The following is an 18,412-nucleotide window of genomic DNA, read 5'->3' as shown; positions in this document are numbered from 1 at the left end:
ATCAGTATAGTGATACTAGTCACAATTTTCTCTATTCACTCATGGTGTCCTTAACAAAAATATATTCTGAGAACCTTTTGTCGAAGTTCTAATTAAGTTATGTAAACATTTTTTCTGAATGTTTAAAACATCCTTAAACAAAACTGTTTTTACAAACTGATTTTAAGGGAATGTTACATTTTTACATTGTGCAAACGTCACGGGAATGTTACTTTCTCTGAAAATTCCGTAACAAGTAGTAACATTTAAAAAAAAAAACCGTTAGACGTTAAAGTCCGGGTAACTTTGAACGAACATTCTATTGACGTCACTCGTACACAACTTTGAGAACCTTTCCAAAGTTCGTTCTGAGAACGTTCCCTGCATACATTTGAATATTGTGTGTTTGCATAACAAAAGAACTGTTGTTCATCCTGACACTGCAGCAGTCGAAGGCAGTAAAGCACACAGCTTTGATAACAATGCAGGGACGATCTCATGCACGCGCGCGTGGCTGTCCTTGTCCCCCGTGTGTTTGCAGTAAATGCGGTGCTGCAGTAGCACGAGGCCTGAGGTGGCCACACGAGACCCTCACGAGCTCAAACCGCTGTATATCATCATTACAGGCTACGAGCAGCTGCTCTCCTGAGCTTTACCTGCGCTCAGGCTGCTCAAGGTAGTGCTGCATTTCCTTCAAGTGGTGCTTTATAACCCTCCTGACAAACACGCGCTCCTTTATAGCAGTTCTTGTCCTCCAGCTGGATGGGTTTTTCTTTGAGAGCTGATTTCATGCAATAATTGTGTCATGCAGTGCTGTTATCCTCTATATCTCAGCACAAGAGAGGTTAGGACTTATAGACAGTCTAGAGAGCATATAGAGAGTCTATGTGGAACGATCTAAACTAAAGCTGAGGGCCCTTATTAGTGCTCTTACACTGGGCTCGCAGAGCAGCATGTAATTGTTGTTCGTAATGCGGCTTGATTAGGTTCGTTCCCATACATAACCTTCATTCCCTTATCTCAGAACTAAGGTTATGTTAAGTAACTGAAGCGTTTAACAGAATCGTTCTCATTCATTCTGGCAAGGCCATCTTAAAGTTATGATCAACGTTCTTCAGTAACGTTACTAGAACGTTCATTTAACGTTCAATTATTTAGCACAAACACATTATGTATGGATCATTCAAGGCACCCTTTTCCTGAAACATTTCATTTGGACATTCATATGATTTTTTCGTTTTTTAAAATGTTACTACTTCTTTTAGAACTTTTAGAGAACATTCAAAAGCAATAATTCCATAATGTTTGTGAAATGGAACTTTCCCTTATTTGTTCACCAAGACATTTTTATTTTATATTTTTAACATTTAAAAAACTAGATGTTTCAAACGGAAACATTAGCATGATTTTTTTTTTAACTTAATGGGATCATTAGCAAAACGTTTTTGGAACATTTTATGTTACATATGCACTCACAACCATTTAAAAGTGTGTATTTCTGTATTCATTTATTATATTCATTTATGAAACATCACAGATAATAATAATAAAACATTAAATGCACATATACATCTAACAAGTAATAATAGCCTACCATAATACAGTGGGCTATTGTTTATAATAAAAAATAAATAAAATTGAATATATTTACCAGTAGATTATATTAACCCTGTAGCACCTCTAATCACTATATTAGTCTAAATAGCAAATCCTCCTCCTCATAATGAACTCAAACTGAGTTTAACTGGTGTGATCCAGTAATCTCTGATTTATGAACATTCAAACTGACCTCCTGGACATTAATAGGTCCCATCTCTAAACTTAATATATATTGCTGTTATTATCAACAGCTGGATTAAATTTGTGGTCTGCATTTTACTTATTTATCGTAACATATTATTTATTATAGCTACACAGCAAGTAAGTCGACTCTTATTTTGAAATGACGCTGGGCAAGTTTATGCCATTTGATTGAATCCTGTTAGCAATTATTGATTTATTCCTACTATTATTAGTATGTATTTTATTTCACACTATTACTTTCTCAAATGTGATTTTTGATTGCTTATTTAATTTCCACTGTTGTAATTTTATTTCACATGCACCGCTTAATCGCGCCAGATCTGAAGCGGTGGGTGTGGACGGGGACTCTTATTCTGAAGTGTCTGTAGGCGCTGGTGTGATAGCGGAAGTTCGTGCCGCTGATAGCTGCAGTTCAGGCGGATCCCGTCAGTGTCGGATCACAAACTTTCTGTCAAACCCGAAAAACATCCGGAATCCGGTGAGTGATCCGCGAAGCTGCTTCACACACCCGTTAAACAGTCGAAGGATTATAATGACAGCCGCAGCGCAGACGCGGGACAATTGACGAGCGGAGGCCTATAATACAGACTCTCTCCATCTCTCTCTCTCTCTCTCTCTCTCTCTCTCTCTCTCTCTCTCTCTGTGTGTGTGTGTGTGTTTCAGGTGACATGGGGGATAAGGAGTTGATGTGGGCTCTGAAAAATGGAGAGCTGGATGAGGTGAAGACTCTGCTGGTGAAGGTGAGAAACACACACACACACACACACACACTATGTCATCACATACGTCCACAAACGTGTCCAAACAGGTCCGACAGCTCGTGAAGGTTTCTAGACCCTTTCTGTGATCTACCTCTTCTTTCGTTTTGTATATTTTGTTGTTGTTCTTCTTCTTCTCTTTCGAAGCGTTCGGTTTTCCTCCTGAAGCGTTATCCAATCAGAAAAGAGGGAGCGGTGACGTCAGCATGAAAGGAAATTTATTTAAAATTTAAGACAAATGTGTGTTTCTTTGCAATGATGATTCGAGCCCGTTATGATTTATGCCCAAAAAACATAATCCGTTGTACTTTTTTTTTCTTAAGGGTTAAAAGCAGCAGGTGGATGTTTCTAGAAGATCTCCAGGGTTTGATCCGGTTAAAACAACAGCGGTTATTAAAGTCGGGCTGGTTATTAAAATGTTTTGTAACCCGTAATCTACTTATACGGTGACTCCAGCTACTAACCAGCTGACTGTTTTATATATTTCTGTAGTTCTTCTCTTTTAAAGCCTTGTTTCGGCGTTACCCAATAGGAAACGAGGAACTGATGATGTCATCAGAAACAGAAAGTCGTTTCAGAGGTGCGGCGTGATTTTACTTTTTAATCCCTCTATTATTTTAAATTATGAAGACAAATGCGTTTTTTTTATTTATTATTATTTGATCACATGGTGAATTTAAATTAATGCACATGTTCTAGACGTTACACATCCATTTTTGCTCTTGTTAAAAATCGACAGGTGGATTTTTTTTTTTTTTTTGTAAGTTTAACCATGGTATATAAATATAGTAATAATGCAGTACTGTGGTATTAACATAATAGGTTTGTTCTGTGCGGTGGTTGTTTACGGTTTAAAGATGTCCGGCTAATGTCACACACACACAAACAACACAAACACACACACACACTCCTCTGGGGTACGCAAGCCAGTCTGTGTGTGTGTGTGTGTAGTTACACAAGGTGATATTGTGACACAGGATACACACACATGACCTACAGCTCAGAATGTGTGTGTGTGTGTGTGTGTGCTGAATAATGGCTTGTGTTCTGGAGTTCCTCCTCCTCTTCTGATATAATGGGATTGTGTGTGTGTGTGTGTGGTTTGAGGATGTGGGCAGGAAACCGCAGGTGTTTTGAGCTCCACCTTCTGAATAGAGAATGGTGTGGTTTTGTTTCTGTTAGCCTCAGAATCTCTCATCTTTTATCACTTTACAGCATCACTTTAACCCTTCGTATGCCAGTGAGCTGCAGATCTGGAGCCGCTCATTCAGTGTGTGTGTGTGTGTGTGTGTGTGTGTTTAGCTCGGCGGTTTACCTCAGATCACACTCGCTGCAGGTTCACACAATGGTTTTCTGTGTGAGTGTGAAGTGACTAAAAGGTTCGTGTTAAATGCTCACAGCTAGATACAACACAGTGGAGTTAGTATTACACAATGATAATACGAATGACACAAATAGTGTTAAAAAAAATATATATATGCATGAGAAATATGCACAATCTGAACAATTGAGTAAGATCTGACGGATGGCTTCAGATGTTCAGGTGATGTCGTATTATATCGATTTAATAATCATCTATTAATGTCAGATTCAGTCCATGAAATACATTTGAGATTAAAACAAAACCCTCTTACATTTTATATTATCAAAATTATATTAAATTTGGAATAATAATTAATTAATTATTATTAGACATACTCTAAAATCATAATATTCAGAATTATTATAATTTAAATTCTTTTATATAATATTTAATATTCATTATTGTTTATAATGACTGAAGTATCAAATACATATATATAAAATATACATATATAATTGTTGAATATTAAATTATTCAATTGTCAATATAAGTATATAATTGTATTGAATAATATACATTATTAAATTCTATTAAATTAATCATTAAAGTAAATATTGTCGTCATAGTTATTATCATATTCAGTATTATTTATGATGATTAAAGTATCTAAAATCATAATTTTTTAAAAATATAATTATATAGAATAATTCAGAATTCAACATAATAATATAATTGTTGAATTATAAATGCTATTTAATATTCAGTGTTATTTTATTATTAGTAGTATTATTACCCTAAAATCATATTGCGTAATATTCAGTATTTTTATAATAATAAACTCTTTATATATTATTTAATATTCAATATTGTTTATAATGAGTGAAGTATCTTAAACAATATTTTTTTTTTAAATGTATTGAATATTGAGTTATTCAATAGCCAATATAACTGTATAATTATATTGAATAATATATATTATTAAATTATATTTTAATAATTAACCCTAACCCCATTAATGAAATTAAAATATATTATTTTATAATTATATTCAATATTATTTATGATGATTAAAGTATATATATAAAAAATACATTATGTAGAATAATATAATTACTAAATTATTAATGTTATTTATAATAACTAATGTATCCTAAATCATATTGAAAAATTATATAATTCTATCGAATAATAAATATTATAAATCAGTACTACCTAATAATGAACGCTAACCAGGTTACATAATATAATTTGTTAACTAAAACTACTAATGATTTTTATAAAGTATAATCTTTAAGAATAATAAATGTAATATTCAGTCTCCGGGGTATATTTGCAGCAAAAATCCAAAAAACATAATATGGGTCAAAATTATAGATTTTTCTTTGATGTCAAAAATCATTAGGATGTTAAGGTTATGAAGACAAATATAATGAAACGTAATATGCATTGCAAGGAACTTGATTTAAACAATGATTTTCTCAGTGTTTTTTAAATGGTTGCATCTCAGCTAAATATGGTGAGATCCTAACAAACCCTGCATGGATCAGAATCTGATGCATTCAGCTTTCAGACGATGCATGCATCCAAACGGAGCGGTGTGAGTGGTGTGTGCTCCAGGGACACCTCTCTAATGTCTGTGACTCTGTGCAGGCGGAGGATGTGAACCGGACTCTGGAAGGAGGACGCAAGCCGCTTCATTACGCTGTGGACTGCGGTCAGGCCGAGATGGTGGAGTTCCTGCTGTCTAAAGGAGCCGATGTGAACGTAAGGCTGCGTGTGTGTGTGTGTGTGTGTTCAGATGACTTTCGGCTCCAGACAGTGTGTAAATGTTTAATGTGTGGAGTCACTGGAGCAATACTATCTCACACAAACCTGATCGCATCAAACCAGCAGCTCTCCTCCCGTCAAATTAAAGAGTTGGATTATTTCACAATCTTACTGATTTTATCTGATTTTTTTATGAATGCAGCCTTGACAAACAGAAACAGACTGTCTTAAGTTTCAGTTTTTAGATTTTGAGATGTATGCATCATCTTAAAGCTGAATAAATAAATTTTCCGTTGTGTATTTGTTTGTTATGATAGCACAATATTTGGCCGAGGTGCAGGAATCTGAGCGTGCAAAAAAATCTAGATATTGATGAAAATCATCTTTAAAGTTGTTCAAATCAAGTTCTTAGCAATGCATATCACTAGTCAAAAATTAAGTTTTGATATATTTACAGTAGGAGATTTTTGGAACATAATTTTGACCCATGCAATGTTTTTTAGTTAGATTTATTTATGTATATGTATATATATATATTTATGTATATATATATATATATATATATATATACAGATTAATATCATATCATTTTTAGCATTTTTTTTTATTTTTAAAATGGTCTATAAATGGCTCATAGATTAAATATCAATCTATTTGTGCCAGTTTTGGAATAATTCAGTAAGATTAAAAACTGCCTACAAATATGTGAGCTTGAAGCAGAAGACTCCTAAATTATATAATTTATTAATCACAACCATTGCACATCATTGAGACACTTTTATTAGTTTTTCAGTTTCATTTTAAAGTTTATTTATTTATTTTTAATTATTTGTAGGTTAAATAAACCAATCTTTTGTGTATACTATGGGATAATTCAGTGAAATAAAATGCTGCAAAAACATCTTTATATAATGAAATGTTTTAAGGCAAAACAAAAAACTGCACAATTATAATTATTAAAATAATAGTTTTTTTATATATATTTTAGGATTGTAATAATAATAATAATACATTATTTTTTTAATTTATAAAATTATATTTGTATAAATTATAGTAATATTTAATATTAAATATGTGCAATAAATACAAATATTTAATTATATTTGACTTGTTTAGGAGTATAATGTAGTAATTTAAAATATTAATATTTGTTCTTCAACATTAATACTTATTTCACTTTCAATTATCTTAGTAGTTAAACTTATATAAAATTAGAAAATTAAATTTAAATGTAAATAAAATTGTTTTATTTAAATTAAGAAAAACTAAAAAATATACATATAAAATTGATTTCAAGTGTAAAAAATGTTTTCTGATTTTAGTTTGAGTTGCGTGATAATGATAATAACTCTGATTTGAGATAAAGCGCTCTCTTTTCCTTCATTCTCTGTGCGCTCTATCGCTTCATCTCTGTCCCGGTTTCCCTGCGATCGGGGAAATGCTCTTGAGATAAGAGACTTGTGAGAGATAACACACTCTTGTGCTCAGCGTGTGTGTGTGTGTGTGTGTGTGTGTGTGTGTGATGTAATGTGTTGTTCTCCACAGGCTCCAGATAAACACGGCATCACTCCGCTGCTGTCTGCCACATACGAGGGTCACGTGAGCTGCGTCAAGATTCTTCTAGAAAAGGTACTGGGGTGTGTGTGTGTGTGTGAGAGAGAGAGAGAGAGAGAGAGAGTAATCTGTGCATATTGTGGGATAATCTAGTGATTCACATCATGTTCTAATTAAAATGATTATAATAATCCTGTGTTATACAAGTCAAATAAATCATGCATTTCTATGTTTTTTTACATTTTTTTTATATTTAAAATATTTATATTAAACGATTAATATGTTACACAAGTGTTTAAGAATGTTGAACTTTATTTTGCTTATTTAGAATTATCTAAAATGTAATTTAATATCAATATATTTGTGTAATCCGGTTGAAATACTGCAAAAGACTCCTAACTAAATCGTAATAATCATAATTAAAATTATTTAAATTAATTATTTAAAAAAATTATGAGATTAAATAAAATAATAATATAAAAACATTTAATTATATTTTACTTGTGTGAAATTAGAATGTAATAATAATAATTAAAAATATACATATATACAAGACTCTTAAATTATATAATTACAATTATTTAAATAATATAACTTTATTTAATCAATTCTACACTGTAAAAAGAAGGGGTGGGGGGTATACTGGTAATTATCTTATGTTTAATAAGATTAAATAAAATAATAATATTTAAAATATGTAATTATATTTAACTTGTTTAGAATTATGATTTAATATAATAAATAAGACAATACTTATATAATAAAATTATTTAAATAAAGTAATTATTTTGTGTTTAAAAAAAAATATTTAATTATATGTAACTTTTTTAGAATTGTTTTAATAATTAAAAAAAAAGTAGTCAAGACTCTTAAATTGTATAAATAAAGTTTTTTAAATATAAAACGATTTAATAAATTCTATACTGTAAAATACTGTGAAATATACTGGTAATTATATTATAAGATTAAATAAAATATAAATACAAAAATATTTAAATATATTTGACTTGTTTAGAATGACAATTTAATACTAAAAAAATAGATAAAACTCTTTATATATTTAAAATTATTTAAATAATATAATATTATTGAATAAATTCTACACTATAAAAAAAGAAAGGTGGGAAAAGGAAAATATATTGGTAATTATTTTATGTCTAATATGATTAAATAAAATAATATTAAAAGTATTTAATTATATTTGACTTACCAGTACTATATTTTGAATTATATTTTAATAATTGAAAAAAGAAATAGCCAAGACTCTTAAATTATATAATCACAATTATTTAAATAATACAACTTTGTTTAATAAAATCTACACAGTAAAAAGAAAGGGGGGGGGATATACTGGTTATTATTTTAGAGGATTAAATAAAATAATAATATTAATATTTAATTATATTTGACTTGTTTATAATTATGATTTAATAATAAAAAAGACTCTTAAATTATATAAAATAAAAATTAGTTATATACTATAACATTATTAAATAAAAATATACTTTTACAATAATATAATTAAAATTATTAAAACAATATAACATTAATAAATTCTACACTGTAAAAAGAAAGGGGCAAGAGGGAAATATACTGGTAATTATTTTGTTTAATAAGATTAAATAAAATAATAATATTAAAAATGTTCAATTATATTTTATACTTGTTTATAATTGATTTAATAATAAAAAAGACTCTTAAATTATATAAAATAAAAATTATTTAAATAATATAACATTATTAAATAAAAAATAATTAATCGTTTCTGTAAAAATTAATATAGCACATTATGCTCTAGATTTGTTTCTCTATAAACCGGTCTAAAGCATGCAGTGACTGCAGGTTGTTGAATGTTCCTGCTGTTCCTAATAAACACTGAATGTGTATTTCCACACAGTCTCTGGCTTCACTTCTGCTCTTGTGTTGTGTGTACAGTCACAGCGTCCAGTGCTGCTCACAGAAAGAGCTTTTGTTTGTGGGTTTAAAGCTGAAAGCGTCTGAACGCGGCTGTAAACGGGACAGGGTCCACAGGGTCAGACGGGGTTATATAATGAGATGCTCCTGTATGAGCTGAAATCCCCATGAGATCTGTAGACGACTGCAGGGCTTTCTGAACCCAAGCATGAACTTACTGAAGGGGTTAATCCCTTGTTAAAGTAATAGGACCCTATGAAATCTTCTTCTCTTTTTTTTTTCCCCCAATTAAATTTTGTCCTCCCATTTTAAGCTTTCTGGACATTTTAATGGTTTTAGTAACCAGAAAGTACGTCTAATTAATTGCAATCATAAATATGTAATGGTTTGATTAAATATTGATTAATAACATTTTAATTAAAACGTATATTTTTTTTTTCACAGCGTTTTTTTTTTTTTTTTGCAATAATAGGGACCTATAATTTATTTATATTCTATTTTTGTTTATTTAAATTTTTTCTGATAATTAAATGAAGGCGTAAAACATTATATTATTTTATCCTTTAGGGTATATGAATATCATGACCTTTTGATTTTTATTTTTTTGTGTGTGTGTGTGTTTTTTTTTTTTTTTTTTTATTATGTTAGTAATATTGTTATTACATTGACTTTAATTTATTTATATAATTTTTTCACAATTACTTGTACATTTAATAAAAAATTAAAACTTTCCCACACTGATGCTGAGAAATAAAGCAGATGAGAGGAAGAGACACACGACTGAAACAGACAGAAAGAGTGATAGAAAAGCTCTTCCCCTTTTTTAAGTTGTCAGACGCTCTAAACAGGAAGTACAACTTCCAAAATCATCTCCAGCATAATCATCTCATTCATTATATTCTTTAAGAGCTTATATTCTACTTCTACCTCGATTCCTTTTATTTCCCCCTGATGTACACCTGAAGCATTTTATAATTGTTGTTTTTTTATGATTTCCCTAAAATTAAACCGCCTGTTTCTACTGCTGAATCTTTAAGAACTCGACCTGTTAATGAGCTCTGTGATTGGCTAACCTCTTCGCATATGAAATGAGCCACTACCCACCAAGCTGCTGAATATCCAAATAGGTGAAAATATGCTAATTAATGTACTCTAAAATGAAAATAAAGTGAAACTAAGAATATATAGACATCTTTGAAAAATATAAACGTGCTTTATCCTGTTAATAATCCTAAAAAGTTTATCTGAATTTAGTTTTGGAATTTGTTTAGAATGTTTCTTAAATATTTAATTTCTATTTTAAATATGACATTTTATTCTAATCATAATTTAATAGGTTTTTTATGATCATTCCAAAAATTAAATCGCTGTATCTTTAAGAACTCGACCTGTTAATGAGCTCTGTGATTGGCTAACCTCTTCGCATACGAAATTAGCCACAACCCACCAAGCTGCTGAATATCCAATAGGTGCTGATATTCAATTCAATACAAGTTTATTTGTATAGCGCTTTTTACGATACAAATCATTACAAAGCAACTTTACAGAAAAATTAAGTTTTCTATAATATTTACTAGTAGCTTATAAGTGGTGACTGTCAGTTTGTAAAATCCCGTGGTAAAACATAGAAACAAATACACTTCATTAGCATAGCTGCTGTTCCAACAAAGTAAAATTAATTAGTTTAACCCAAGCTAAAGAATAAGAATGTGTATTTGATCAGATACAACTACACTCACAATTTAAGATACATTATTCGAATGCTTGGCGAAAGAGATGTGTTTTTAATCTAGATTTAAACAGAGAGAGTGTGTCTGAACCCCGAACATTATCAGGAAGGCTATTCCAGAGTTTGGGAGCCAAATGTGAGAAAGCTCTACCTCCTTTAGTGGACTTTGCTATCCTAGGAACGACCAAAAGTCCAGCGTTTTGTGACCTTAGGGAGCGTGATGGGTTGTAGCGTGGTAGAAGGCTAGTTAGGTACGCAGGAGCTAAACCATTTAGGGCCTTATAGGTAAGTAATGATCATTTGTAACTGATAGGGAACTTAATAGGTAGCCAGTGCAGAGACTGTAAAATTGGGGTAATATGATCATATTTTCTTGACCTCGTAAGGACTCTAGCTGCTGCATTTTGGACTCTACCTGTAGCTTGTTTATTGACGAAGCAGGACAACCACCTAGAAGTGCATTACAATAGTCCAGTCTAGAGGTCATGAATGCATGAACTAGCTTTTCTGCATCAGAAACAGATAACATGTTTCGTAGCTTGGCAATGTTTCTAAGAAGGAAAAATGCAGTTTTTGTAACATGGGAAATATGATTCTCAAAACACAAATTGCTGTCTAATATAACACCCAGATTTCTGACTGTAGAGGAAGTAACAGTACATCCGTCTAGTTGCAGATTGTAATCTACAAGATTCTGTGTACTGTTTTTTTTTTTTTGTCCAATAATTAATATCTCTGTCTTAATCCGAATTTAATTGGAGAAAATTATGTCATCTAATCTTTCACATTTTTAACACACTCTGTTAGCTTAGATAATTGAGAAGTTTCATCTGGTCTCGTTGAGATATATAGTTGAGTATCATCAGCATAACAGTGGAAGCTAATTCCGTATTTTCTAATAATATTACCAAGGGGCAACATGTATACTGAAAACAGAAGGGGACCTAGGACGGATCCTTGTGGCACTCCATATTTTACTGATGATAAATGAGATGACTCCCCTTTTAAATAAACAAAATGGTAGCGATCGGACAGGTAGGATCTAAACCATCTTAGAGCCTTCCCTTGAATACCTGTATAGTTTTGTAATCGATCTATGAGTATGTCATGATCTATGGTGTCGAACGCAGCACTAAGATCAAGTAAGACTAGAAATGAGATGCAGCCTTGGTCTGACGCAAGGAGCAGGTCATTTGTAATTTTAACAAGTGCAGTTTCTGTGCTATGGTGGGGCCTGAAACCTGACTGAAATTCTTCATACAGATCATTTTTATGCAGGAAGGTGCTCAATTGAGCAGACACAACTTTTTCTAAATTTTTTGACATAAATGGAAGATTTGCAATAGGCCTATAATTTGACAGTACACTAGGATCTAGTTTTGGTTTCTTAATAAGAGGCTTGATAACCACCAGCTTGAATGGTTTTGGGACGTGACCTAAAGATAAAGACGAGTTAATGATATTGAGAAGCGGTTCTTCGGCTACAGGTAACAGCTCTTTCAGTAATTTACTGGGTACAGGATCTAATAAACATGTTGTTGGTTTAGATACAGTGATAAGTTTATTTAGCTCTTCCTGTCCTATGGTTGTAAAGCACTGCAGTTTATCTTTGGGTGCGATGGATGAAACTGAAGTGTTAGACACTGTAGAATCTACATTCGCTATTGTATTTCTAATGTTATCTATTTTATCAGTGAAGAAATTCATAAAGTCATTGCTATTTAACGTTGGTGGAATATTTGAATCAGGTGGCGTCTGGTAATTTGTTAATTTAGCCACTGTGCTAAATAAAAACCGTGGATTGTTTTTGGTTATTTTCAATGAGTTTGTGTATATGCTCTGCCCTAGCAGTTTAATTTTAAAAACTTCCAAGTTTTTCTCCATTTGCGTTCAAGACTACGAGTTAATTTCTTGAGAGAGTGAGTATTACTGTTATACCAGGCCACAGTACGTTTTTCTCTAACCTTTTTCAATTTGTTAGGGGCAACAGCTTCTAATGTATTAGAGAAAATAGTACCCATGTTGTCAGTAATTTCGTCTAATTCATGTGTATTTTTGGGTACAAATAGCAGTTGAGATAGATCAGGCAGGTTATTTGCAAATCTGTCTTTGGTGGCTGGAACAATAGTTCTGCCCAGACGGTATCGCTGCGACATATAGATAATATCAGTTATACGCAGCATGCACGATACAAGGAAATGGTCTGTAATATCATCACTTTGAGGTACAATATCTATAGCAGTAAGATCGATTCCATGCGATATAATTAAATCTAGTGTATGATTAAAACGATGAGTGGGCCCGGTGACATTTTGCTTGACTCTAAAAGAGATTATTAGCTCAGTAAACGCAAGTCCTAATGTATCGTTTGTATTATCAACGTGAATATTAAAATGCATATGCAAATGATATGCTTATGAGCCGTGTTTGCAGTTCAGTAGATGTTTTCTAAGGAGGAAAGTTTGAATTGTGATCATCACCGTCTACTTTGAGCAAACTTTGATTATTGCTGATATGATTGCTGCATTGTGTTATCATGTGTACAGCACAGGGTCACTATCTGGACTCCTGATCTTCTACCCAGCATGCATCAGCACTGACCACAGCGCAGAGAACAAACAGCGAGCTGAACAGACGTTTATTATGCGGCGAGAGATGTGAAACTACAGAATGAAGTGGTGTGTGTTCGGTGCCCGCTGGTGTTTTCACAGCGAGTGAATGAAGAAATCGATGGCTCCTCAGATGTTTGATGGCAGAGTAAAGCTGTGACTGCAGACTCTGACCTGTGTGTAAAGAGGAATAATTCAGTCCACATCCACAGTTGACGATCAATACGCCGCATCGATCCGCCCGCAGGGTAATATTTCTGTAAAGGATTGCCCTCGTGTTCGAGGGACCCCGCAGGTCCGGCTCCTGTAGATTATGCATGAGATTCACTGTTACTCAATAACGGCGTAATCAGCTCTTTTCGGTCGGGTGGAAGGCTAATCTGCTGTGAATTGCTCTTTATTTCTTGAATAATGTTGTGTCGTGTGAAATCTAGCAGGAATTTTGACACTAACGGTGTAAAGTCTGGTTACTCTTGATGAAACCGCAGAATTAGGGGCCGTTCACAACCCTCTACGGACATCTTTGCAATCGAATCACCATTGGCTAGTAATACTTTATAATACTTGCCATACTTTACTATATATATATAGAGAGAGAGAGCGCACATTTTTTCATAATATCTGGAAGTATGCTATTAACATCAGTCCGTCAAGCATTATAATATGATAATCAAGTATTATTTAACAATAGAAGTTTGGTAATTAGAATTAAAGCTTGGTAACTATGTATGAATGCAAATTAGTCATTTAAACTAAACTTAGGACTGGTGGTGGTGCTTTTTTTGGGAAAAACTTAAGGGGAAAAACAACAAATTGGTGAAAAAATTGGAAAAAGCTAACAATAATACTGATAAAATGATATTAATAATAGTATTATAATAAGAATTCTACTAATAAGAACAAAACAAACACGCTAATGATTAACAAGCTGGATTCAGGAATATGACTGAAATCAAAACGAGGACGATGATTTTGTTTATATGTAGCGCATCAAATCTGCATGTTATGTAAGACTCGCTTTTATTCACTCTGTGAGAGAAAGCAACAGTGACTTCGCACTAGAGTTTAGGGTACGCCAAATACACAAACAAGTGTGCTCTGCGCATCCATTGAGATAATATCACAGACCACTCAGTGTTTGGCGAGTGAAATTTATCTGTGCTGAACTTGTACTTTGCCTCCAGCTCACAAACTGGCGAATAAAATCTGAGAATTTATTAGCCATTGGCTACTATTAGACATCATTTAGTCGCCCAGAGTGAAGATTTAGTTGCATATATGAATGATTTACTCACAATGTAGAGGGTTGATTCAGACAGAACCTGTCTTCTGAAGCATTTCTCTAAGCTACTTTATTTGTTGAAGGGAGAAGAACAGCGCTGATGAACAGCAGTGATAGTGTTTCCTTGGTTACCACTGTAAACAAACCAACACTGCGCTGATGAACAGCAGTGATAGTGTTTCCTTGGTTACCACTGTAAACAAACCAACACTGCGCTGATAAACAGCAGTGATAGTGTTTCCTTGGTTACCACTTTAAACAAACCAACACTGGCTTATGAACAGCAGTGATAGTGTTTCCTTGGTTACCACTTTAAACAAACCAACACTGGCTTATGAACAGCAGTGATAGTGTTTCCTTGGTTACCACTGTAAACAAACCAACACTGGTTTATGAACAGCAGTGATAGTGTTTCCTTGGTTACCACTTTAAACAAACCAACACTGGCTTATGAACAGCAGTGATAGTGTTTCCTTGGTTACCGCTGTAAACAAACCAACACTGGCTTATGAACAGCAGTGATAGTGTTTCCTTGGTTACCACTGTAAACAAACCAACTCTGCGCTTATGAACAGCAGTGATAGTGTTTCCTTGGTTACCGCTGTAAACAAACCAACTCTGCGCTTATGAACAGCAGTGATAGTGTTTCCTTGGTTACCGCTGTAAACAAACCAACTCTGCCCTTATGAACAGCAGTGATAGTGTTTCCTTGGTTACCACTGTAAACAAACCAACTCTGCGCTTATGAACAGCAGTGATAGTGTTTCCTTGGTTACCACTGTAAACAAACCAACACTGCCCTTATGAACAGCAGTGATAGTGTTTCCTTGGTTACCGCTGTAAACAAACCAACGCTGCCCTTATGAACAGCAGTGATAGTGTTTCCTTGGTTACCGCTGTAAACAAACCAACGCTGCCCTTATGAACAGCAGTGATACAGTGTTTCCTTGGTTACCGCTGTAAACAAACCAACGCTGCCCTTATGAACAGCAGTGATAGTGTTTCCTTGGTTACCACTGTAAACAAACCAACTCTGCGCTTATGAACAGCAGTGATAGTGTTTCCTTGGTTACCACTGTAAACAAACCAACACTGCCCTTATGAACAGCAGTGATAGTGTTTCCTTGGTTACCGCTGTAAACAAACCAACGCTGCCCTTATGAACAGCAGTGATAGTGTTTCCTTGGTTACCGCTGTAAACAAACCAACGCTGCCCTTATGAACAGCAGTGATACAGTGTTTCCTTGGTTACCGCTGTAAACAAACCAACGCTGCCCTTATGAACAGCAGTGATAGTGTTTCCTTGGTTACCGCTGTAAACAAACCAACGCTGCGCTTATGAACAGCAGTGATACAGTGTTTCCTTGGTTACCGCTGTAAACAAACCAACGCTTCGCTTATGAACAGCAGTGATACAGTGTTTCCTTGGTTACCACTGTAAACAAACCAACACTGAGCTTATGAACAGCAGTGACACAGTGTTTCTATGGTAACCGCTGTAAACAAAACAACACTGGCTTATGAACAGCAGTGATACAGTGTTTCCTTGGTTACCACTGTAAACAAACCAACATTGGCTTATGAACAGCAGTGACAGTGTTTCCATGGTAACCGCTGTAAACAAACCAACACTGCGCTTATGAACAGCAGTGATAGTGTTTCCTTGGTTACCGCTGTAAACAAATCAACGCTGTGCTTATGAACAGCAACGATACAGTGTTTCCTTGGTTACCGCAATCAGAAAAATCACTGAAAAATGTATAATACATTTTTTTTTATTTTACTATCAGTTGTGCTGTAAAATAAATATTATTATTAATAATAATAAGTATAATAGATACACAATTTTCTACTATACTGTTATAATTCATGTTTATATATTTATTTAGTAGAAGTAATACAAGTAATATTCATATAGTCATATAAATAATCCCAAACATTTTTGGCAAAACTGTGCAGCCTTACAAAGAATTGCGGCAAACTTGGGTATTTTAATTTGTGCCAATCACATTTGTTATCAAAAAAATCACAGAAAATTATTTTGTAAAAATTGTTTTTAAGATAATAAAATTTAATGTTGTATAACATAGTGTTGTGTAATAGTGTGGTTGTGTGTACTAGAGCCTTGTGTAACTGTGTGTGTGTGTGTGTGTGTGTGTGTGTGTGTGTGTGTGTGTGTGTGTGTGTGTGTGTGTAAGAATGGTTTGCTCTTGAATCACCACAGTGTTGTGTAAGTGTGTCTCAATCTCGTCTCAACACTCGGACACACACACACACACACACACACACACACACACACACACACACACACACCCTGCATGTGAACCTGTTAGTTTATAAAAATGAATGCAAGTGTGTGTGTGTTTGTTTCTGCTGCAGAACTTGTTTAATCAGTGTGTGTGTTCCTCTAGGGTGCTGATAAGGGAAGGAAAGGTCCGGATGGTCTCAGTGCGTTCGAGGCGGCCGAGAGCGATGCTATTAAAGCTCTACTGAAGTGAGTCGGACGCTGCCGGCAGCGGAGAGGTTCTGACCACAACCACTGGATCCAGCGCACACACACACACACACACCTCTCTGTCTCGGCCCGCTGGCTGCTGTAGCTCCTTTAGGTTTCATTTTTTTATTTTTATTTTTATTTTCTCTCCATGTCCTTTGTATTTGATTTTGGCGAGGGGCTTAATTTCCCCTCTAGTTGATCGGAGTCAGCCATTGGCTGATGGACCTGTCACTCATGCCTCCCATGTGGACCAATGGGAACGCCTGTCTAACACCACTAAACACGGACTTTAGAGTTCAGACTACAGTGAGTGAGCGAGTGTGTGATGATGAGGTATGATAACGTGTACTGTTAATTAGAAACGAGTTGTTTGTATAGTTCATAGATCTGATGAATTTCCCTGCATTCCTGCCCGAGGATCCCTCCTTCAGCTCAACGACGTTCCCGTCGCATTAGATGCTCAAAGAACAAATATTACAGATGCTTGAATCGTTCTGCTGACGTGCACGTTTGCTTTTGTGCCCCTTTGATCTTGTGTTGTTGTGGCAGAAATAAATGCTGTGCGCTTGTAGAGTGTTAAACAGGTTCTCTCTCTCTCTCTCTCTCTCTCTCTCTCTCTCTCTCTCTCTCTCTCTGTGCATGATGGTGTTTTAGCTTTCAATAGTCTTGATTCACATCGGTCAGCGAATAAGCATTTAAAACATCCATATGTGCTATTGTTGTGAAAAAGTCCCTTTGAAAACAAATAAAACGATTTCAAATTATCTGTTTGATTTTGTCTAATTTCTAAAGGTTCAACCAAAGCGTATTATATATTGTATATATGTATGTATAATTATCAGTGTATATTTATATTTATTTATTATTATTATTATAAATTAATATTAAATATTTTAAATATATATTTATGTGTACAATTTGTAGCCATGTTTTTGTTGTTCAATTAATATAAGTATGCATTTGTTATTTTTGTTTATTTTTATTACATTTGTGTATGTATGTATATATATATATATATATATATATATATATATATATATTATATTTAATACATTGATATTAAATATAATTATATATTTATGCATTAATTAAATATTAGTAAGTAAAAAAATATTTTGTTCAAGGAATATATATATATATATATATAATGTAATTTATTACTGTTTAATATATTTATATTAAGTATGCATTTAAGATTTTTTAAAATATTGTATTCG

At 33.4% G+C, this 18,412-nt stretch overlaps 1 protein-coding gene across 1 annotated transcript; it reads left to right on the top strand.

The window, feature by feature from the left end:
- The first annotated feature begins 2,103 nt into the window (after positions 1-2,103).
- On the top strand, positions 2,104-17,959 carry LOC113048571 (myotrophin-like). The gene is made up of 5 exons (XM_026210449.1): positions 2,104-2,260; positions 2,446-2,522; positions 5,494-5,607; positions 7,156-7,239; positions 17,110-17,959. Exons 2-5 carry the CDS (start codon positions 2,451-2,453, stop codon positions 17,194-17,196), a joined length of 357 nt encoding a protein of 118 aa, XP_026066234.1. The 5' UTR covers positions 2,104-2,260; positions 2,446-2,450; the 3' UTR covers positions 17,197-17,959.
- Positions 17,960-18,412: the final 453 nt, after the last annotated feature.

The sequence above is a fragment of the Carassius auratus genome, chromosome 29 (assembly GCF_003368295.1).
Source record: "Carassius auratus strain Wakin chromosome 29, ASM336829v1, whole genome shotgun sequence".
In the NCBI taxonomy this organism is placed as follows: Eukaryota; Metazoa; Chordata; class Actinopteri; order Cypriniformes; family Cyprinidae; genus Carassius; species Carassius auratus.
This window is presented reverse-complemented; position numbering and strand designations above follow the sequence as displayed.

Coding starts and splice junctions, on each gene's coding strand:
- LOC113048571 (XM_026210449.1), top strand. CDS start 2,451: ATGGGGGATAAGGAGTTGATGTGGGCTCTGAAAAATGGAGAGCTGGAT. Junction 5,608..7,155: donor CTAAAGGAGCCGATGTGAAC/GTAAGGCTGCGT, acceptor TGTTCTCCACAG/GCTCCAGATAAACACGGCAT. Junction 7,240..17,109: donor TCAAGATTCTTCTAGAAAAG/GTACTGGGGTGT, acceptor GTGTTCCTCTAG/GGTGCTGATAAGGGAAGGAA.